The sequence below is a fragment of the Bactrocera tryoni genome, chromosome 4 (genome assembly GCF_016617805.1).
Source record: "Bactrocera tryoni isolate S06 chromosome 4, CSIRO_BtryS06_freeze2, whole genome shotgun sequence".
Lineage (NCBI taxonomy): Eukaryota > Metazoa > Arthropoda > Insecta > Diptera > Tephritidae > Bactrocera > Bactrocera tryoni.
Window position 1 is genome coordinate 5,868,745 of NC_052502.1, and position 21,733 is coordinate 5,890,477.

Consider the following 21,733-nt stretch of genomic DNA (forward strand, 5'->3'; position numbering starts at 1 on the left):
GTATTTAAGTGGACTCTGTCAGAAGTTATTTTCATCAAAAAAGTTGCTGTGATGCTCTAATGTTGAAAAATCGGGTTTAGAAAAAAACTTAAAAATAAAAAAATATTTTGAAATGAAATGTGTGAAATTCAGAGAAAAGCTCTTGAAAATTATCAAATAATTTGGACAAAAAACATTAAGTACATACTGTAACAAAATGAAATACCAGGGTTGCCTATTATATTTCGGGATTCGAGAATAAAAATATTAATAGTCGAAAATCGCTTAATTGCCTTTCAAAATATTCCACATCGTGATCTATTTGCAGGCGTTTGAGCCGGTTGTCGAAGCACTTTTGCTACTCTGATTGAGGTATAACCAGTCAAATCGACGATCATTGCTGCCAAGTCAGGACTTCATCAAATCGACGATTCATAAAATCAATGTTTTGAGTCGTTATGAAAAGTGATCCGTCTTCGGCGGCTGGTATTCCTGATTTCTTGAAAGGCAACTGGCAAACAAATGATTGTGTAACACTGAGAATTTACTGGTAAGTCTTGTTCCAGTGCTGTGGGATGTGGTATGCAAAGTTGTGATTGCAACACTATGGTTGCCAAATCCCGAAATATGTTCTACATTGAAACTGTTTTCGCTAAACTTAAATCTTGGTGCTGAAATCGAATTTATACAGATAAGTTCTTTTTGGGCTGTGTATTGTTTTATGATTATGTAAACAACACCAATAGGGCTTTTAAGCCAAAAAATTTTTAGGGAAATTGTAATACACATACATTTGCCACCAATTTTTCCAGTCCTCGAAATACTTTTCATAAGCATTTTTTAGGGTGACCTTCAGCTCCTTCAACGAATTTTGTTATATCTTTGCGATTGACTGAAATCAGGTTCCATGGAGCGGCAATTTTAGTCGGGCAAACAAGAAAAAATTACGGGTGAATATAGGGATGATTTTTGGTTCTAAATTCGGTCACAAGCACGTCTCGATGCGATGGTGCATTATTATGAGATAAATTCCATGTATTGATCTTCCATAATTAGGCTGAGCTCAAACGCCACAGTAGAGCCAAATAGAACTCTTTACTGACCGTGTGTCCCTCCGGAACAAATTCAGGATGCACCAAACCACGAAATTCGAAAAAAGCAATGAGCATCACCTTGCCTTTGAGCGGCTTTGGCGTGTTTTTTTTTTTTTGTTCTTTGGTTTTGGCTCGAACTCATAAACCCATGTCACGTTTTCTGGCACTCGTTTTCTGGCAATCATCGTAAGCGTTTTAAAACATTCCTAACGATACCGCACACGAAATTTAGTTAGAAATACAAAATTTTAGACAAATTCTTTCTTCGATATTGGTATCCATTTTAAAAATTGCAACGCAGTACTTAGGTGTACCGACTTAAGCAATTGCTATAAACAAACCGGCTGACAGATCGCGCTCATATTGGGCGTAGTAATGAAGAACAGTCCTACCAATTTAGGGCTTTTTTTGAAATATCATTTAACCGGGAAATTTAAATTACAATCTCCAAGTACTTGCTTGTCACAATGTAATATCTTGGTTCTGAAAACTAATTTATACAGATCAGCTCACATCGGTCAGTATTTTGTTATAAGAGAGCGATCACAGTGCAGAATTTTATGTTTTTTTCTCTGTGGACTTCGCGTTCATAAGTTAAGTGTATTGGGTTCATCAGGTCGTTGCTCGCTTGTCTGAAGACTGAAAGTAAAAATAAAGTTATTTAGTAAAATTTAATATGAAAAAATATCTGGAGACCTCAATAAAATATTACTATTATATCTCTAATTTATTATTTATTACCTAAGATCATAACGAGGTTTTGCCAAAAAATTCGAAATCGAATTTTTTATTGATTACGAAACAACACCAAACCATATACAGGGTCCAATTAAAAAAGCCCTAAATTCGGTTTGGAAAATTATTTTTATTTATTTTAAAGTACAAAATGTGTGAAAATAATCATAAATTCAGGACCAATTCACTTTTGCTCGATATGATCACCTTTTGCCTTAACTATGGCCTTGGGGCGGTCAAAAAACGAATCGCAAGCTGCCCGAATGTGCCAGTATTTTGGCCCACTCACGGACAATGGCTTTCTTCAGCATCCCGAAACTGATGTATTTTTTACTTCGAACCTTGCTTTCAAAAATGGCACAGAGAGACTCATCCATTGGATTCGCATCTGGTGAATTCGAGAGCCACTGTGTGGTCATAATGAAGTTCGGAACGTTGTTTTCAGCCATTCCTGGTTCACTCGCGCTTTGTGAGACGGTGCTGAGTCTTGCTGAAACGTCCATGGTTTGCGACCGAAATGTTTGTTTGCCCACGGCTTCAAAGCAGCCTCCAGAACACTTTCCCGATAATATGTCGCATTTACTTTGACGCCAGGCTCGATGAAAGCAATTGGAGAGCGCCCATTTGCGGTAACAGCGGCCCAAACCAGTCTTTGTGGCGGGTGCTGCCTCCTGGCGGCCAACCGATGACTTAGATTCTCGTATGAAGGGTCGGTCAAGTAAACCCTATCGTTTTGAGAGTTTACGAATTGCTCAATTGGAAAAATTTTAATGTTCGGAATTTGACCACTTTCGGCCAAGCGAAGCACCTGCTTCGCTCTCTCAAGTCTTTCTTGTTGTTGCTTCGGTGTAAGATCATGGGCCTTTTGGAACTTGTAAGGCTTGACCTTGAGCTCATTTTTCAATATGCGTCGGATGCTGCGGTCGGATATTTTCAGTTCTTTAGCCATTTGATTGGCACTTCGTCGTGGATTTCGCTCAAGTCGCTTCTTTACTTTCCGAACCATCTCACGTGACGTTGCAGTCTTTTGGTGACCACCTCCATGGCGTTTTGCGATGCTACCAGTATCATTGCAACGTTTGATGGTGCGATAAACAAAAACTTTGAGTTTTGTGTTTGAGCTCACGAACAATTACTGTCTGTGATTTTCCAGCTAAATATAAACCAATACACTATTATGCTTGAATTCCATCGCTGATCATTTTTTTGCGTTCACTTTTGGCAAAACGCTTTTGTACAATTGTGCACAATACTCTGAACTGTCATTCAGCAAATTTATAAACAGCTGATACGAGTGCGACAGCTGCGTGAACGGTCTGAAGTTGGTTACACTTCGAGTGTAGTGACCCTGTATGCAACATTTCAACCCTCTGCTATCAGATATACCCAACTTGTAAACAAAATCCGTGTGGGACTCCTAAGCCACTGAACCGATTTTAGAAAAATTCAGCACACTGTGCCCAGTTTAAAGCAACTTAGAAGAGAGGATAGTTAAAAAAATTCTGAAATAAGAAATTCAGTAAAGCTGTATTAACTGGGCGCTCTATTAATTCGACGTTCCATTAATATATTGATCATATAATACAGTTGAACTTCCATAATTCAAAACTTCTTTAACTATAAGGGACATTTTCTCAATATCTGTTTAGCAGTCATTTGTAAGTTAAGTGGTTACCATTTTATGTCGTTTTCTCGTTCTCTTATAAACTTACGAAAGGTAAGGTTATGTGTTTTCGATTTTTTGGGGGTTGATATGTGATTTATGGAAGCTTATGTTTACGATTCACCACTCTGATAGTTCTAACGAGGCGGTTTGTTTGTTCGTTTAGCATCATATGATTACGTTAGTAGTGATTGCGTTTAAGACTCGGTTTCTTCGTAATCATAATAGATCAAAATTTTTCATATCTCATACACCATGTGAGGTTAAGTTATTTAAATTTTTTGGATAACATAGCAAAATTTCCAAGCTACTAAATCTTTTTAATTATAATAACTCAGTATTAATTAGATCAGGCTTAGAATTATTGATTGATCAGCAGCTTGTGCCCAAAAGTCTACCAAATCACTATGAATAGTTATAATTTCGATTCTTAATACATTTTAGTGCATATTATGAAAAAGGTATTTTTATATTTATTTTAGTTTCCTTCCATTCACTTTTATTGACAAAACAAAGGCTCATAACTTTTATGCCCATCCACAGCTTTAGAAACCAATATATAATAATTCAAACTTTTAGTGGAAATTTTCACTTAGTTTCACTGCTTTGAAGCGCGCTCCATATTTAACTGAAAATCCGCTGAAGTAAGCATTCAAAGTCGCTTGCTTTCATCTTCCTTCACTGCAGCAACCAATAGTTGTAGTAGCTCGTTTATCTGTAGGAGTTACGTGCGCGTAATGGCAAGTGATGAAGGTGTTGCAAGCTTTGAAAGGCTTTCACTCACCTTTGTGGCACATTCAGGCGCTTCACAACTTATTCATACATTCACGCATTCGTTTATTTATTCATTCAATCGTTCATTGACTCGCTCACGGCAGTGACGCGCTTCGCCTGTTGCCTGCTGCCATATTATAATAGTTTTCCTCACACACACATATGCACATCCACACACACGAATTGTTTATCTTGTGTGTGTGTGGCTGCTTGTGTGCATGTACCTTATATGTACTTATCTACTTTCGTGTAATGCTTCCATTCAGCGCATTTTCCTATTCAACTTGTGAAAACACGATGTGGCATGCAACACAAAATATTTAACAGCAAAAATCTTAATGACTGACGCGCTCAAAAGCTTCAGCATAAATCGCATTTAATACGCGTGATCAGTCAGTAGGTGCGAGTGCTTCCCATACATACAATATACACACATTTATTTATATGTGTGGGTGTGTGCAAGTGTTGCCCGTATTTTTCAACTATAATTAAAACTTAACGTCGGAAGCGGAAATGTTAGTATTTCATTTAAAATATACTATATATAAGCAAACAAGCTCCACAAATAGCACACCGGGTGCATAGATTCGTTACCCAGCGGTATATTGGTTTGTTGAATTATATAGCGAGCAACGTACTTTACATTTTTTCACATATTATAGATATAAATACTGTAAGGAGAAAATATTAAACACTCTACTGCAATTAACAGCTATTTTAAGAATTTTGGAACCGTTATTAAAGTTCCAGAACCAATACCGGGGAGGTCTTGTTTTGTGCTTCCATAGCCAATTATTTGAAACGTGAATCCAACGTTATACGTCTCACTAACAGATCTTGAAACGTTAGTTTAAGCTTCTGGATAATTCTTTTGAAGAACCAGAGCCTTATTTTGATCCATATGCCCGCTTTCGAGACCATTTTTGTTAGAATGCGTAGTTGCTGAATGTCGAATACTAACAGAGAGCTAACAGAGACTGTCAATTATCTACATTAGAAAAGGTTCTGGATAACATTTGTGAAACAATGCTTTCCTAGGAGTCATGAAACATATTATTACTGTCTATGAGCCTTGCGTTAATGCTTACGACCCGAAAACAGACGATCAATCCTCCGAATATCGTGGCAAAGGTTTGTCGAAGCCGAAAAATACATGTAAAATCAGGTCAAAAATAAAGGTTATATTGACACTTCGAATTTCTGCAAGGAATACTATTTGAATAGCGAGGCTATTGGTAAAAAGAGGCCGGAATCTTGGCCGAGAACTCTTGGTTTCTGCATCCCGTTAATGCACCATCGCCTACTTCATTGATTCTTCGTGAGTTTTGCGCCAAACTATCAACCAATATCGTGCCGCAACCACTATATACGCCTGATTTAGCTCAGCGCGACTTCTGGCTATTCAGGAAACTCAAACGACCGCTCCGGGAAATCATTTGAAAGAAAATTTAAAATTACTATTTTTTCTGAACTAACTTTTCTAACCGTCTACTAACGGATCATAGCTATCCTACCAATCCTAAATACCAATCGTTCGACTCTGTTTAACTTTAGTCATAAATTCGGTAACTTTCGAAAAAAGATTTTGAACAAGTTTAGGAGCTGATAGCGTCATCAGGGTTCTTCTTGGTACCCTTATTGTAGGAACACTCACAAGCCACATTTAGTACAAATCTCGAGGGGTCTCATATCGAACTAAAGAGATATCGCACAATCATTCCACTTTCCAAGGAACCGCTGGGTTATCGTCTTTAGCTCATATATAATATATGTACGATAGTATTTGTGCGCATCCCTTTAAAATGTAAACAAAGGGCCTCACCACATCATTCGGAAAGAGATGTGTATGAAAAATGATATCATTAAAATTAATTAAAGTTTAATTGAAAAGCACTTGTTGTGGTTTTCCTTTTACATTCGGCGCATTGGGGACTTGGCGGTATTCACTCGGAAGTAGAAGTGAAAATGCAGAAAAGCTAACAAAGGAGGCAAGAGCTTTTCACACGCCAAAACACCACAACACCACCACACATACACACAACAAACGAAAGGTAGCTGGCTGAACAGAAGTAATTCATTGTTGTTTTTGTTGCTGCGTAATACCAGCCGTTGCCATATTAATTGCAGTTGCTCAGCGTATGTCCGTCTTTCCGCATGCGATTTCAATAAATCAATCAAACCGAAATTACGCAGAAAAAAGGTGTTCGCGAATATTTACTGATGCCACCAAAAAGCGACGGGCAAAAAATTATAATGATCACACGATATCAATGATGCCGCATACCCCGCGACCGCAGCAGCCAAAAATTCATTATTAATAATGACATTTGCGACGTGCTACGCATACGAGAGCACAACGAAATCGCCAATGACAGAGGAGCCAACAACCGAGACCATCTATCGTCATTGCGTGAGTTTGTTTGTGTACAAATTTATAATTTACCGTCTTTCAAAACTGGCAAGAATATTATGCAGGCCGCACGAAATGCATGCTTGCAACACGCTGTTTTTTTGTGTTGCCACATATCAACTGTGCACTCGTAGCAACGCACGCTTGACAGATACAGCAAAATGCGCCAAAAATTCGCAAGATAAAATGATATAAAATATTTCAAGCAATATTGCGAAAATTGCAAGCGGAGCAAACAGCAGTCGCTGTGTAAAAAATTGATGTTCCAAAAAAGTGCGAATGACAAATCATACTGCATTGTTGCAACATGTAGCAACATGCTTTCGGACATTTTATCATAATTGCTTGAGAGGGTTTCTTGTTGGCGCAAAATTAATGAACTCATTAAAAAACAGTGCTTTTTTTTGGAGACCGTCGCTGGATCCATTACACTGCTGCCGCAAAATGATTTTGATGATGGCAGATATTCAGTGGTGATGGCAAGCGACAGCTTTAACACATATTGGAGTTCTAAACTAAATTATTGAATATTAGTGAGAATCCCTCAGAAAATAGTAAAATTAATTCAATAACCTTTTGAAAATAACGTCAGCAAGAAGTGCTTACAGACCAACCTCTTGGACCTATGTAAAATAATGTTTGCTGACAATTTTCTTTTGCAAAAATCACCTAATTGGTCTTTTGTTTATTTTTAAGGGAAAAATGAAGCGATTTACAAAATATGCAACCGACTCCACACGACAAAGATTTGTTGACAATATTTTCCATAGAGCAACAAAGATTTTCCATTCCTTGCTGAGCCACGAGCTACAAATATCTATATAATAATTGGTTTCTTCATTATAACTTCACACTTCATTATATGCCATACTAAGTGCTCAGTAGAGTATAAATCGGGCGAGTTTCAAAGCCAATTCATGTGTTGAATACTTAGATCATTAAATGTATTACCCAACTAAAAATAAAAACTCGAGTTGAATAGGATTATACCATATATACTTACATATATTGTATAGATGTTTTAAAAACGATTTGTTTCCAATATAAAATTTAAAAAATAATGAGGTTTTTTTTCTTCAGCTTTTAGATTGGCTTCGTCAGTAAGCAAAATATGCAGCAATCCACGCGAGTCACCATTGCATCCCGAAAAAATTATAGTTTAAATGGGCGGTGAAGTCATTGGGCAGCACTTCTTCCGAAATGATCAATGGGCATCGCTACCTCTCAATAATATCCAGATATTTTTGGGGCGTATTGGATGATATGTACTTGGACAATATGCGGTTCCAACAGGACGGCGCCACAAACCACACAGCGAAAGGTATAATCGATTTAATGAAAACCAAGTTTGGTGAACGCGTTAACTCAAGAAAAGGCCCAGTCAATTGGCTGCTTCGGTGGTGAGCTTTGATGCGACTATTACCTGTAGGGCTACGTCAAGTCTATCGTCTATGCCAACAAACCAGCGACGATTGATGAACTTTTATAGAAGTAAAGAATTTCATTGATATCCCAAGCCGTTTAAAAAAAAAATTGTAGCGCTTATTTGTATTTAAATCTATCTAAATTTTAGTCGTAAAAAAAATGTGACCCAAAGATATGCCGCTAGAGGAAGAGCAGTCAAGCGACAAAGGCAGAAAATGAAGACTTGGACAACAAATAAAAACACCGATTGCAGTTTATGAGGCTGCGCCTCTTTTATTCTACGCGTTTTTTGCGACGCATTCCAATTGTTGGCGCAATAAAGCAAGATTTTTTAATTGGCATAATTTGTTTGTGCGCGATTTCGCTTTGTGTCCTTCGCATTGTGCCTGTCACCGTTTGTGTTTGCAGTGTTCTTACTTTTGTTGCTGTTGTTGCACTTAAACTTAAGTGCTCGTTATACACTTGTATGTCATTGTTGTTACCTGCCTGCATTGTTTTCAATGTCGCTGTCGCAGTCGCTTCGCAAACTCTTTTCAGCGGAGGCAAAAGGCCACACCCGAGTGTGCCTACGCACTTCCTTTGGCGCAGCCGACGCATGCATGTGTGGCGCGTTGCCAGTTGGCTGGCGGTCGATGCGGCGTAAGTGCATTTGTGCTGCATGCGAAATCAAAGCGCCGCTATTTACCGCGTTTATGTGCACATTGCCGCCATGGCAGTGCTTGTTGATTTGTTGCATGCCACATTGTTCGCACATATGCGTATTTGCATGTTTGTTGCACACACAACGCGACATTTCCCCTATTGTTGTGCTGATTGTCGCCACTGCCTTAGCCGTGTCTGTTGGTGACATTCTACTTGCCACATACACACAAACCTTCCCCTATTCAAGCAACATTTGAGTTTATTAAAAATCAGCCACGCATAAAATCCTTTAGATATTTGCATTGCCTTGCTTTCCACGTGCTCGTTTCGTATGCACCCTTGCTTATTGCCAACGGCCGGGTGTTGCACGCAAACCAGCTATCAACATTTATTCGCATCCTTAAACAGTACTTCACATAATTCATTTCGTAATCATATAAAATGCAGATACGCAGTTACGTGCAACATCGTATGTGCAACAAGCAACAGTGCTGTGGGTGGCAGCATGAGAGTTGCAAGAAAAATATACGCACATGTGGCCAGTTGAAAGGTGAGGCACGTGTGTGGCGGTGCGATGTGGCAGTACGCACAATGCTGCAACAACCCAGTTGCCGCCCGGCAGGCAGCCAAGTGAGTGCTTCCAAAGAGTCAGGCAGTTACTTAGCAAGCCAGTTAGGCAGCATGGTGGCAAGGCAGAATGTGACATGTCCGTCGCCAAGTTCACACATACACACACACGCATAAATGTACTGCACAAGCATACTTGCCACATATATTTAAATCGTTGACTTGAAGCAACAGTAAAATTCTCGCATACAGCCACTTCCTTCAACTTGCAACAACACTTGAAGCATTCACCCTTCCACTCCGAGGCTTCGCACTTGCAACAGCAGCCAGTGTGATGCAAGTTTTCCAGCACTATGTTGTTGTTGCGCCTGTTAGACGCTTTGCTAGCTGCGAGCACCTTTTTGACTGCATCATTTTTTACTCCAGCCACTGTCGTTGCCGTCGCCGTCGCCGCCGCAGCTACTGCCAGCACTTAGACGTTGTTATCGGTGTGGCATCTTTTTCTCCCGAGGCTTTTAATTGTGTGCAGCGGCGGCTGCTGCAGTGGCTCCAGCGTCTTGGTGGCAGTGGCGATAAAAATAACAGCTTCCGTGTGCTAAACACAAATTAAGTGCGAGTGAGTAAGTGAGCGAGTGGGGGTAATAGGCGGCCGCGTTTGAGGCACTGCATGCAACTTGTTGCCATTTTAAAGATTTTTCACCCGTGATATGTGTCGCCTTTTCCTTGTGCTGCCATTTATATATTTTTTCGCCGTGCACTTTCGAATAGGAGCAAAGTGAGCGACGCGCGAGGCTTTATCCTTGACAAATCTTTGTAAATTGGGCGCGCCATGTGTATGTGTGTGGGTTTTAGATGTGTTTGTGTATTCAAAATTTCACAGTTAATGGGCTTAATTATTTAATTGATTAACGAAAAATTTTGAAATAAATTTTATGTAAGAAAAGTTGAAATAAAAAAACTAAATTTTGCCAAAAAAATATTTTCTTTGTATGGCTTACTTGCGCTGCGTCTTAAGCCTTACTTAGCAAGTTTTGTCTTAATATTTTTACCAGGTTTTTCCTTGCAACTTTCCAGCACTTTCCACATTTACGAAGTCACGTTGAACAGTTAACTATTTCGCGTTGGCGTAGAAGTTTTTCTTGCTGTAGTTGTAAAGTTTCTGCAACTTTGCACAGTTGTTTGGTTGCTGAAAATGCACTGCAGCGTTAAGATACTTTGTTGCAAGTGAAAGATACAGCCAGTTTAAGCGCAGCATTGAAATTCTAACGCTATTTTAGCCTACGTACTTTGTTTTTAAGACAGTAGTTGTAAGGGAATTATCTCAAAAGTTGGTGAATCTTTAGCCAAATCGACTTCGCAGCGGTTCAGCGCCCAATTTCTATTATATATAATTTCTCCAGCATGTCCTACAACTTCAAATATATATACACAGTATTAAATCTTGTAAATATATATAAATTATCGCCATCTAGTAGACTTAAGAGAGCTTAATAAGAGATAGACGAGTTTTATTTTGAGCTTAAAGCTCTTAAATGGTATCAGTAAGCACTTTACCATCGTTCTGGAAACAATTAAGAAAAAAATCAGATACTTTTATTAATATTAATATGAAGTCTTTCTAAAAAATTGAAGATAAACAAAGTTTGCTTTCGTAATTTTTTTATCACTATGGGGAGCTTTAGCACAAAAATAAAATGTTCTCCGTAAACCGATGCGTATATAATGGGTAGTCTAAAAAGTCTTTTCGTATTTCTAATAAAACTTATACTTATTTTTTTTATATTTATATTGAACTTTAACGAACCAAATATGAACCATTTTGGTCGACCACTTTTTGCCATTTTTCCGTTAGGGATATTTTTCCAAATATGTGTGTGGTCTAGCGTTGTCCTGATGGAAGACAAAGCCCTTTCCGTTGATCAGTTCTGGCCGTGTTTTTTCGGCTGATTGCTTGAATCTCATCAGTTGTTGACAGTAAAATGTAGAATCAATCTTTCGACCAGGCTGGAGCAGCTCATAGTGGATGATTCCTCTCCAATCCCACCAAACACTCAGCATAACCTTAAAAGGCGTCAATCCTGGCGTTAGGACCATTTGACGAGCTTCACCACACTTGGACCATGATTTTTACGCACATTATTGTCGTATTTGATCCACTTTTCGTTTCCTGTTACCATTTTCTTCAGAAATGGTTCGATTTCACTTCGCTTCAACAAAGAATCGCAGATGTTAATACACAACAATTCATGTGGCACCCAAACATCGAACTTCTTTTTGTAGGCAGCCTTTTGAAATTGGTTCAAAACCTTAGCGATGTCATGGCTGCTTATATGACGATCCTGGTCAATCTTTTCCATAATTTCATAGAATGTTTCAACGATAGGTCTACCAGAGCGAAGTGCATCTTCGCGACCTTAGGTCTATTGTGCCCTCAACACTCGAACTGATACAGCATTGTCTCCGTAAACTTCACAAATTTCATAAGTGGCATTCTTACCTTTTTTATTCAAAAGTTTCAAAATGTAGCGAATTTCTTCATTAAGTTTGTCCCGAAGTTTTTAACACCCAAAAGGAAACGTCAGTGACCCGTCTGTAAGTATAGTATGTATGTATATGAACTACACTAAAATTTGAAATTTTGCACCCGCCCTTTTCTTTTCAAAAAGCTGCTCATTCGTTGAAACCAATATCAAACCACCATAGCATATAGCTACCATACAAACTGAACTATCGGACTTAAGAGAGAGCTTTTTCATTTTTCATTCTTCACGAATTTTGGCAAGGATTTTTACCTAAACCAATAACTTAATCTGAAGAAATTGTTGAAATCGGATCGCTATAGCATATGGATGCCATACAAATTGAGCGAGCCGAATCAAAAGATTGTATGGAAAGCTTTTCTATTCGACGCGATATCTTCACGAAATTTGGCACGAACTATTGTCTAGGCCAACGATGCAATCCCCGAGGAAATTGTTCAGATCGAGTCACTATATTATACAGCTACCATACAAACTGACTCAACAAAGTTAAAATAATATTTGGTATTTTTGATGGCTATTATAGCTTCGCTAACACCCTAACACAAAATAATTGCATTTTTTTTGGTACCTCATTATTTTTTCAGTAATTGCCCTTGGGTTCAATTTTCCTCCTGCCACATAAAATTTTAGTAGCACTATTTGCTATTAATCGCCTGACTTGTAACACATCGTCTTTCGCTCCCCTTCCGTGACTTTTTAACGCAGTACTCTTATTTGCTGCTTTTGGCCGTTGCTTTAACTCACCGAGTGCTTTTCGCTGCTTTGTTGCACGGTCGACCTACATTTCGAACTTTCCACCGAAACTTTTTTATTTATTTTGCGCACTTTCGTTTTGCATTTTTAGGACTTGCAGCTTGTGTTTTTTTTGTTTTTGTATTTCAACTTTAGCAACAAAACAAAATTGCGCGCCATTTTTTATCTGAAAACTGTGTTTAAGACGCCGAAAAGTTTTCCATGCCACACGCTTGAGTTATGCCGTAAACTACTCTGGAGCTTACATGTCAGCCAACCGCTGTCTAATATTGTTCTTACCGAATTGTTGTTGTTTTTGTTGTATTTTTTAATACAAGCAGAGCAGTTGCTGTAACACTTACGCTAAACCACTTACTTTTGCTGTCAGCAATATCCGAAAATCCTAATAAAGCGCAGCGTTTTCGCAGCAAAGTTTGTGTACGCGCGCTCACTTCCGAAATTGGGGTAACTAGAAGAATACACGGAATTCAAAAACACTTTCCCGCTCATGCCAGCAGTCCTTCGCCACCTGTGCATGGGAGTGTACCTGCAACATGCCACTCAGCTTAAACCATTTCACACTGAAACACACAAAAAATACTCCAACTATTGTTGCACGCAGCACGTTCTGTTGCCAGTGCCATTGTTGTTGCATTTATAGCTGTCTCTCATATTTGCAATTTCGTGTTTTTCTTGCTTGTTTTGTCGCTAGCTTGTTGGCCATTGTTGTTATTATTGGTGGTGTCATTCCCATTTGCGGTTACACCCGCCGCCGACCACTTTCCATTCACTCCAGCCCCGACATACCGGCTCGCTTCAGTGAGATTGAGCGTCACCTGCAATGCTTTATTCCTTTGGCAACACGGGCATCCGACACACACACTCACACAGAGATGTACCTGAGTGCTAGTAAATACACTTCGTAGCTTCCCCTTACCCATTGGTTGATGTCATCTTATCTGTTTTGGTCTTTTGATGTTGCCGCCTGCTGGCGTGTTGACACAGTTTTTCGCGGAACTTGCAACTTTTTCGGGAAATTCGCTTTTATCTGCTGTTGGGATCGGTCGATAGCAACCGAAATTGTCTCACTACCAGTTGACGTTGGTGTTGGTTGTGAAAAGTTCGTTGAGTGGGATTTACATTGTTTGCCAGCAGGCTGCATTCATTCACTTTTTCCTTCCGCTTTTTGCTTTGTGTCAGCGAGATTAGGGAACTGGGGCATTCAGCGCTGACTTAAGAGTTAAAGCTTCAAAGTTCGCTACAAAACTTGAGTGCTTTAAAATTTGGAAATAAATTAAATGCGAAATTGTTTTGGCAGCGCGAAACTCATCTCATTTAATAGAGAAACAATCTTTCGAAGGATGCTTCCCTCTCATTGGCGATTTGAGCGCTTTGCGACTCACCTATGATGATTGACTCTCTAACAGGATTTAAGCTGAGTTTAAACTTCGCAAGTGCTAAACAGCAATATGGTTAGTGGAATCAGGGCTTATACTAACATGTGCCTATGAGCTAGAGCTTCGACTTTATTGATTCCGTGTGCTCCCATCAATATATCTCATCGACTGGAGACCTTGTAAGCTTATCGTCTGTTCGTTTTAAGCCAAAAACTCGAGTTTAAGGTTGTGACTCTAAGAATAAGAAATTGTGTTTTAGAAAATACACAGAAACTTCAAATCTAATGAGGAATGTTTATTGTCGTTCGAAAGAACATTCTTTGATATTCATTTTTTGAAGGTTATTACTGTCAAATGTTTGTCGCGGCTGCGTCTCAGATGGTTTATCCGTTGAGTCCAATTTAAGATGACTCGTTCGAGTTCGTTTCGACTGGTAACTGGCGAGTGAAACGAGTGATGTTTTGATCTAGGTCTAACAATGTGATAAAACAAGATCTTGGTGGCCCATCGGCAGGGCCTAAAAGTGAAAATGTGTGGGGAGTGGCGCCGTCTTCTTGAAAGCAAATGCTGCCGAGATCACGAACTTCAATTTCAGGCATCTGACTTATAGGTTACGACGATGGTATTCATTCTTAACCATTGCAGATGATAATATGGTGCGTATCTACCAACGAATTCTACCACTTCGGGTTCAAGTAGCGTTGGATGCGTCATTTGGTTTCACTGGCGGTAAACCTCTATAATGTTGCATTGACGGTTACCTAGTCCCCTTTAGCATGGTAAGGATTAGATAAGTTATCATCGAGGTCAACCCCCTTCAGGCCCAGGAAAAATGCTGTTTCGACGGGGTCGGACCGTAAAGCTTTCTCCTGGGTGTCTGATATACAGGGTTAGCAGGGAATGCAAAAAAGTGGTTAGTGTCTTATGTGGACTCGTTGCACGCTGTAGTAGGAGTTTAACCTTCTACTGTATCTAGAACGTAGCTGCGCAAGGGTCACTCTCGATTCTCGCGGCAATTCGAGCTCTTCGTCTGCAATAGGTTGTGGTTTGACTCCAAGTACGCCATTCTCTGAGAGGAAGTCGGTGAAGGTGCGAAAGCGAGAGTGTTAGGTGCCGTGCAGTGAGGAAGCGAGAAAGGTCGGAGAGCTACCTGTTTATGTTTGAGCACATGCCATCGTTCCCATTGCCCGACGTCATTATCGTTTAAAATTCGTTTAATTCTCCTCAATTAAGAGCTTTTACCTCAAAACAGTGCGGCTGATTGTCGACCGCTCAGGTAGTTCATAGTTCACCTCTGGATTCCTAGAGGGCGCGTAGATTTTTCGATGTCCTCATGTCTTCTAAAATCTTGCCATCTCCTCTCATCTTTGCGTTCAAACCATTCGGTGCTCCCAACAAAACTGCTTATATTTATGAAGGATAATATAATCTATTTCACTTTATTAGGCCATCATATATGCAATAAGGACACACTTTCATTTTCCTCGCATCCGTTAGTGACGACTGCATAAGAGCAAACTTTTCCAATAACATGATTTTCGTATTAAACTATGAAAAATATTACTTGTAATAAAATTATATTAACTAATGTTGCAGTTTAGCTAATTGCTTTGCGAAGAAAAACAAAGTTTTATGAATTTACTATGAGTGTGTGTCATTTTTTCCAATGCTTTGCCAATATTGGTTAGTTGCAGAAACTTGCAACTGAGGCCGCACATGCCCCGACGCCAAATAGTTGCCGCCAGATTAGTGAAGCAAAGTAATTGACCTGTCGGATTTTTTTTGTCAATTTTGTCGGACAAACCTCAAATTTGTGGCAAACTTTGTTCAATAGAAATTGCTTAGTTGCACAAAAACACAACAACTAGAGTGCGATAGCGTGTGTGAGCGCCACCATGGCAATGCCATCGACACACCAACACTTAAACCGCCAATATAACCGAGCATAATCACCATTGCTGCCACCATTAAATTCAAAGTGTGAGTTGGTGGACGAGAGAGCGAGGGCGGGAGGTTGGCTCTGGGAGGTGCTGCATGCCGTTGCCATTACAATGCGATAATGCCACAATTGCTGGTCATCAGAGTGCGCTAACACAAATTTTTGTCAATAACACACACCCGAGCAATAAAGAAATTGCAAACAAACGTCGACACTGTGAGTGGTCGAAGAGCGCCCTGACAGGGAGAAAGGAGCCATTAACGAAGTTACGAGAAAATATGACAAATACAAACAACAACGCACAACTAAAACACTAATATTAACTTTTATTTGTTGAAAGTGCGGGCATGGCAGCCGGAGCCTTATCTACGAGCACTCATGTTCATGTAGCTCAACTGTGTGTGGCGTAAACTCTAGAAACTCAGTCAACAAACCTCAAATGCACACATTGTCCGAGAATGACATGGCAACTGGGACGCAACGCAACTGGCCAATAGAAGCGGAAACACTTGACCCACAATCGGAATACAATGACGGGCATATTGATCTGGAACATAGTTCGGATTGAATATACAAACGGCTATGTATGCATGTATGTATGTATTTTGTTTCACCATAATAAAACTGTAGTTATGTGTCTGATTTAGCTTTTGCCGTTGCTGGACATTTTTGTGTTGTAAAATGGCGCGGTTAAACTGAAGCTGAAGTTGAGGTCTATACTTATATGACGTAAATTGTGATTTTTGTTTCAAATCTAAGCTGACATAATTGGTATTGTGATACCATTTTTTTTCAAGAAAACTTCAAAATATTCGGAGTTTGTAAGTCATATCTATATACCTTTTTTCAGGTTCTAAATGAATAAATGATATTTTTCTTGATAGATGACTATTGTTGAAATATAGTCATAGGATAGTATAAAGAAGAGAATAAAAATTGTAGTATAGTATATACATATAGATATGTATATAGATAGATTGAGGAGAATATGCATCGTGACCATATGTGTATTGTGTCCTCTGATTTATTTTGCTCAATTTTGAAGCTCTTATAAGAACTAGGATGATTGAAGGGTTGATTGTTGTAATCAATGACTTTGCTTCGGCTGCATGACTCCTAGATGTGTCAGCCTTCTTTTAGCCACATCATATGTGCACTGGTGTTTCGAATTTTAGATCACTTAGTCACTTCGCCTGCCTCTTTTCAGTTACCTGCACGGTACACTTTCATATCGTTACTTGCTGAATTGTATTCATAAGGTAGTCTAAAAAGTCTTTTCGTATTTGGTTAATAGATGTCGTTGCAGTCGTATATCTCCAGTGGTACCAGTCACATTGTCTCATACCATATAGTGTTGGAAATTAAATTTGATAAAGTTGAAAAAATTAATTGTCTGTGAAAAATTTAATTGACCGAATTGCTCCAGCCTGGTCGAACGGTTGATTCTATGTATATTTTACTGAACAACTGATGGGATTGTAGCAAGCAATAAAAAAAAACGGCAACAAAAAGGGCTTTGTCTTCCATGAGGACAACGCTAGACCACAAACACTTTGATGACTCGGCAAAAACTGGGAGAGCTTGGCTGGGAAATTTTGATGCATCCACCATATAGCTCTATCCTTGCATCATCGAACTACCATTTGTTTCGGTCAATGTAGAACTTCCTTAACAGAGCAAAGTTGGCTTCAAGAAAAGCCCGTGAAAATTACTTTTCGCAGTTTTTTGCCGAGAAACCAGAAAAGTTTTATACTATTGGAATAATTTCTTTGGGTCTTTAAAGTTCATTATAAATATAAACAAAATAAATTGAAGTTCGATAAGAAATACCGAAGGACTTTTTCGACTACCCAATGTATCTTTGCCCAACACTGTGAAATTCTCATTCTTATCTTGTTCTTGTTGCTTTCCTTCTTTCTGCGTCTCTAACCTACAAGGTTTGGCAAGAGTGCTACCAAACCTGCCGTTGAGTGTAAAGTGGTTTCTACTTATTCTGCTGAAACAGTCATCGTCCATGCATGTTAGCTTTAAGCAAGCTCTTTCTTGTAACACTTTTTAATAATTGCAACAAGTTGTAGACAAGTTTATACAAACCCGCTCCTTCTTCAAAATACTGGATGTATAGGATGGCCTCAGTATCCCATATATACAGACTTGGTGACATTCTTATTTAATATTGTTATCAGTTATATACTTCTTAGAATCTCATGTCCTGTACAAGTATTTGCAGCAATAATTTGGATTGAAATAATTTCTGAGACGTACCTAAAACTTGAGATTTTCATTCAAAAGGAGGAAGACGTGGCTTCATTAGGAGGCAACTTTCCTTCAATTTATTTTACCGGCAGTTTTAAAAAACAAGCACTCAAATTCAGAAATAACATGATTTTGGCCTTGAGATAGTGCGAATGCTTTAGCGCTCATTGTAAGTCCTGTATACCAATTTGATAGCCATATTGCAAAGAAAAATATTCATAGAGAAATATTCATATTTACTTTCGATGTTATCATTGTTTGTAAGTTTTCTAGGATCTTTGCTTTATACGGCATCCAAATGCCGCACACAGTATCTACTTCAGCAGGCCTTCTATATATTTGATTGGAGGAAGTTCAAAATTCTAAGAGAGACTCTTTCTTCGAAGTTAAAAGTACCATTCTAATTGAAGTAATGATTTCAATTAAAAAATCTTCCTGAAAGCTTGAAAGCATTGCTTAACCTTAGCATAAGGGAAATTTATTTAAGAAATCTAAGAAATAAACATTAACGAATACGTGATCACTTCACAATGCCGCAGTGATCAGGATAATTGCCGATGCATGTTCCATACAAAAGTAATCCGTCTCCCGACCGCATGCACGAATGTGCCGAAAAGTATGGATATTTACACGCTGCAACGCGGACGAAATTGGTTGAACTATGCACCTGACATTTTTGCTACTCGACAGTAAAATAAAATTTAAGCGAAGTACATAGCTCAGCGCACCAAAAGAACATACATACGTCCAATTCAAAGTGCAATACAAATGGACAGACTGGCAAATGTCCCATGACAACCGCGCAAGTGAGCAGGGATGCGCAGCTGGAGCGGCGCGCGGGCGTACGCGGGCTCAGTCAGGCGTGCTGGGGCGTTTGAGCCGCCGTCGCAGCAATAAAGTCGTGCAATTAATACATGATCTCGAATAGATTGCATTCGCACGACTTTAAAGTGGTACACGTGTTTGCTGCGCCGCGCCCCACCAACAACAGCAAACCAACAAGCCAACAGCCTACTACACCACATCTCCTTGAACGCCCGCATTTGTGTTGCAGCAACACACTTAGCCGTCATCTACATATGTATATTACGTGTATATATGCATCTGCGCCAAGACTTAACATGCAAAAGTGCACACACAAACACACACCTTCTCACGTGTGCATGTGGCAGTTAGTGGAAGTGATGCTGCTGCACGTTGCACGGTCTGTTTCGGTTGGGTATCTGCGGCATGCACGGCAACGCGCAGCGTCATGCAGCAAGATCGGTGTTTTTGAGCGCACACAGACGCGCGCACATAGCCATATACTTAAGAGCATGTGTGTAAGCTTTTAAGGTAAGCATGCAAACATATTTGATTTTTACATCTGCTTTTATTTTTCCGCTGTTATTGTCTGATTTTTTGCGGAACGAAGTGTTTTGTGGCATTGTCAACATATGCCATTACAACAATGTTGCCTTTGCAATCGATATTGCACCGCCGCGACGGCTGCTGCTTGACTGGCGCGGAGCGTCTACAACGTTTAACCGCCAACCGAAGCTTGTAGTGAACGACAGCAGCCGCGTTGTTGCCGCGTTTGCTTGTGTGTTGCTGCTGATCGGCAAATGCCGATAGTGCACGCGCAGTCAACAATGCGCGCAACGGCTGCCTGTTTGATTCTTGGCGCGCTTTCGAGTTGAATGCCTGCGCCTGCGCGACTCTTATTAGAGAAATTAGAAAAAATGCCTTAAATCGTTGACGACGGCCGTCGCCAGCGCACGCGATTCACTTACATTGCAGCTGTGTAATAAGTTGAAGTAGCTGCGGTGGTAGAGGCGCAAGCAGAAGAAGAAGCGCCGCGAATTCCAAACACCTCTTTCACACCTTCTATTCCATTTATTGTAAGTGCTATTTTGTTATTGTCGATGCTGTATCACACGATTGCTGCTAACAATGTGTGAATTTGAGAAAAACCACCGACACTTTCGTGAAACACGTGAGCCAATAGCTCAGGTAGCCGCAAAAAAGAAGCAATGGCTGCAAGGGAGTTTAGGTGGGCGGCTGGTGGTAATCAGGTATTTCAGTGGCGGCACAGCGAGCCTCAACAAAAACGATTGCACTGAATTAGATGGAATGATTACTAGGTTGAAGGCGTTGGGATGGGATCACTTATGTAGTGCATTGGTGCGATACTTGCGGCTTATGCAACGGAAAGGTGTTCGTATTGTAATTTTTTGGAGTCGGAAATGTCAAGGTACTAATTTGTGGACTGTGGTTGCTTTTGCATTAATTTTTGCGTTTTGTGCTGTGGAACTGTAGTAGTTTTAGTTCCATTTGAACAAAATTTGAAAAGAAAACGTACATAAAAAAAAAAGTTTGCTTAGTATTCCAAAATAAGCTCAAGGTAAAGGATTGGGGATCAATAGTTTTGTGTTTTCAACGAAACTGGATGGTGTCTTCAGTTCTTGCTACTAATTTTGACATTAAAACGTCTAGTATTTTAACTGTTTAAATGAGATCCCGTCCTTTTCGTCACACAGAAATTCGAATAGAAACGTAACCTAACAAGGAGTCAACTAATAATTAACATCACTAACAGTACTTAGGACCAGAAATTAAGGTTTTGTTTAGTAAAGTCAAGTTTATTTTTGGTAAAATCATTATTGTGAAAATATACATATGTATGTATGTATATCAACTCTAGAGAGACTTCTCTGAAAAAAAAAACTGATTTTTCTTTTAAGAAAAGTAGAAATTTACCTAACTCTTGCCAACAGGTGCTACTTCGGACTGAGTAGGCAATTGAGAAGTAAATTCCTCTTTCTCGACGAACCAAAACCAAACTCTATAAGTCACTCATTATTCCCGTCCTGCTATATGGTGCAGAGGCTTGGACTATGTCACCAACTGATGAGTCGACGTTGCGAGGTTTCGAGAGAAAAGTTCTGCGAAAGATTTATGGTCCTTTTGCGTGTTGGCCACGGCGAATATCGCATTCGATGGAACGATGAGCTGTACGAGATATACGACGACATTGACATAGTTCAGCGAATTAAAGGACAGTGGCTACGCTCGCTAGGTCATGTTGTCCGAATGGACGAAAACATTCCAGCTTGGAAAATATTCGACGCAGTACCCGCCGGGGGAAGCAGAGGAATAGGAAGACCTCCACTCCGTTTGAAAGACCAAGTGGAGAAGGACTTGGCTTCGCTTGGAATATCAAATTGGCGCCACGTAGCAAAAAGAAGAAGCGACTGGCTCTCTATTGTTAACTCGCCTATAATCACATAAGCGGTGTCTACGCCAATAAAGAAGAATAAGAAGAAATTTACTTACTTAAGTTCGGACTATCAAATTTGCAGCGAGTAAGATTTTTCTTACTAAAAGCTCTGGAAAGACTGATGGACTAGTACATAAGGAGGCGCATTCAGAGAGACTTTTTATCAGGAGTTCAACATGCTTATTGTAAATCCAAGTCAGTGTATACTGCCCTGCATACTACCGTTCATTGCTTGAAGAAGTTATTAGGGTTAAGAATTTCGCTGTTGGAACCTTCTTTGATATTCAGGGAGCTTTCAACAATGTCCTGTCGGAAGCA

The 21,733-nt window shown here is 39.6% G+C and overlaps 1 protein-coding gene across 1 annotated transcript in view; it reads right to left on the reverse strand.

The window, feature by feature from the left end:
- Positions 1 to 1,156: 1,156 nt before the first annotated feature.
- LOC120774318 overlaps positions 1,157 to 21,733 on the reverse strand; it is a 76,374-nt gene continuing 55,797 nt past the window's right edge. Inside the window, exon 2 of the mRNA XM_040103855.1 lies at positions 1,157 to 1,712. Coding sequence (XP_039959789.1) covers positions 1,603 to 1,712 — 110 coding nt within the window. The 3' untranslated portion in view covers positions 1,157 to 1,602. The remainder of the gene's footprint in view (positions 1,713 to 21,733) is intronic.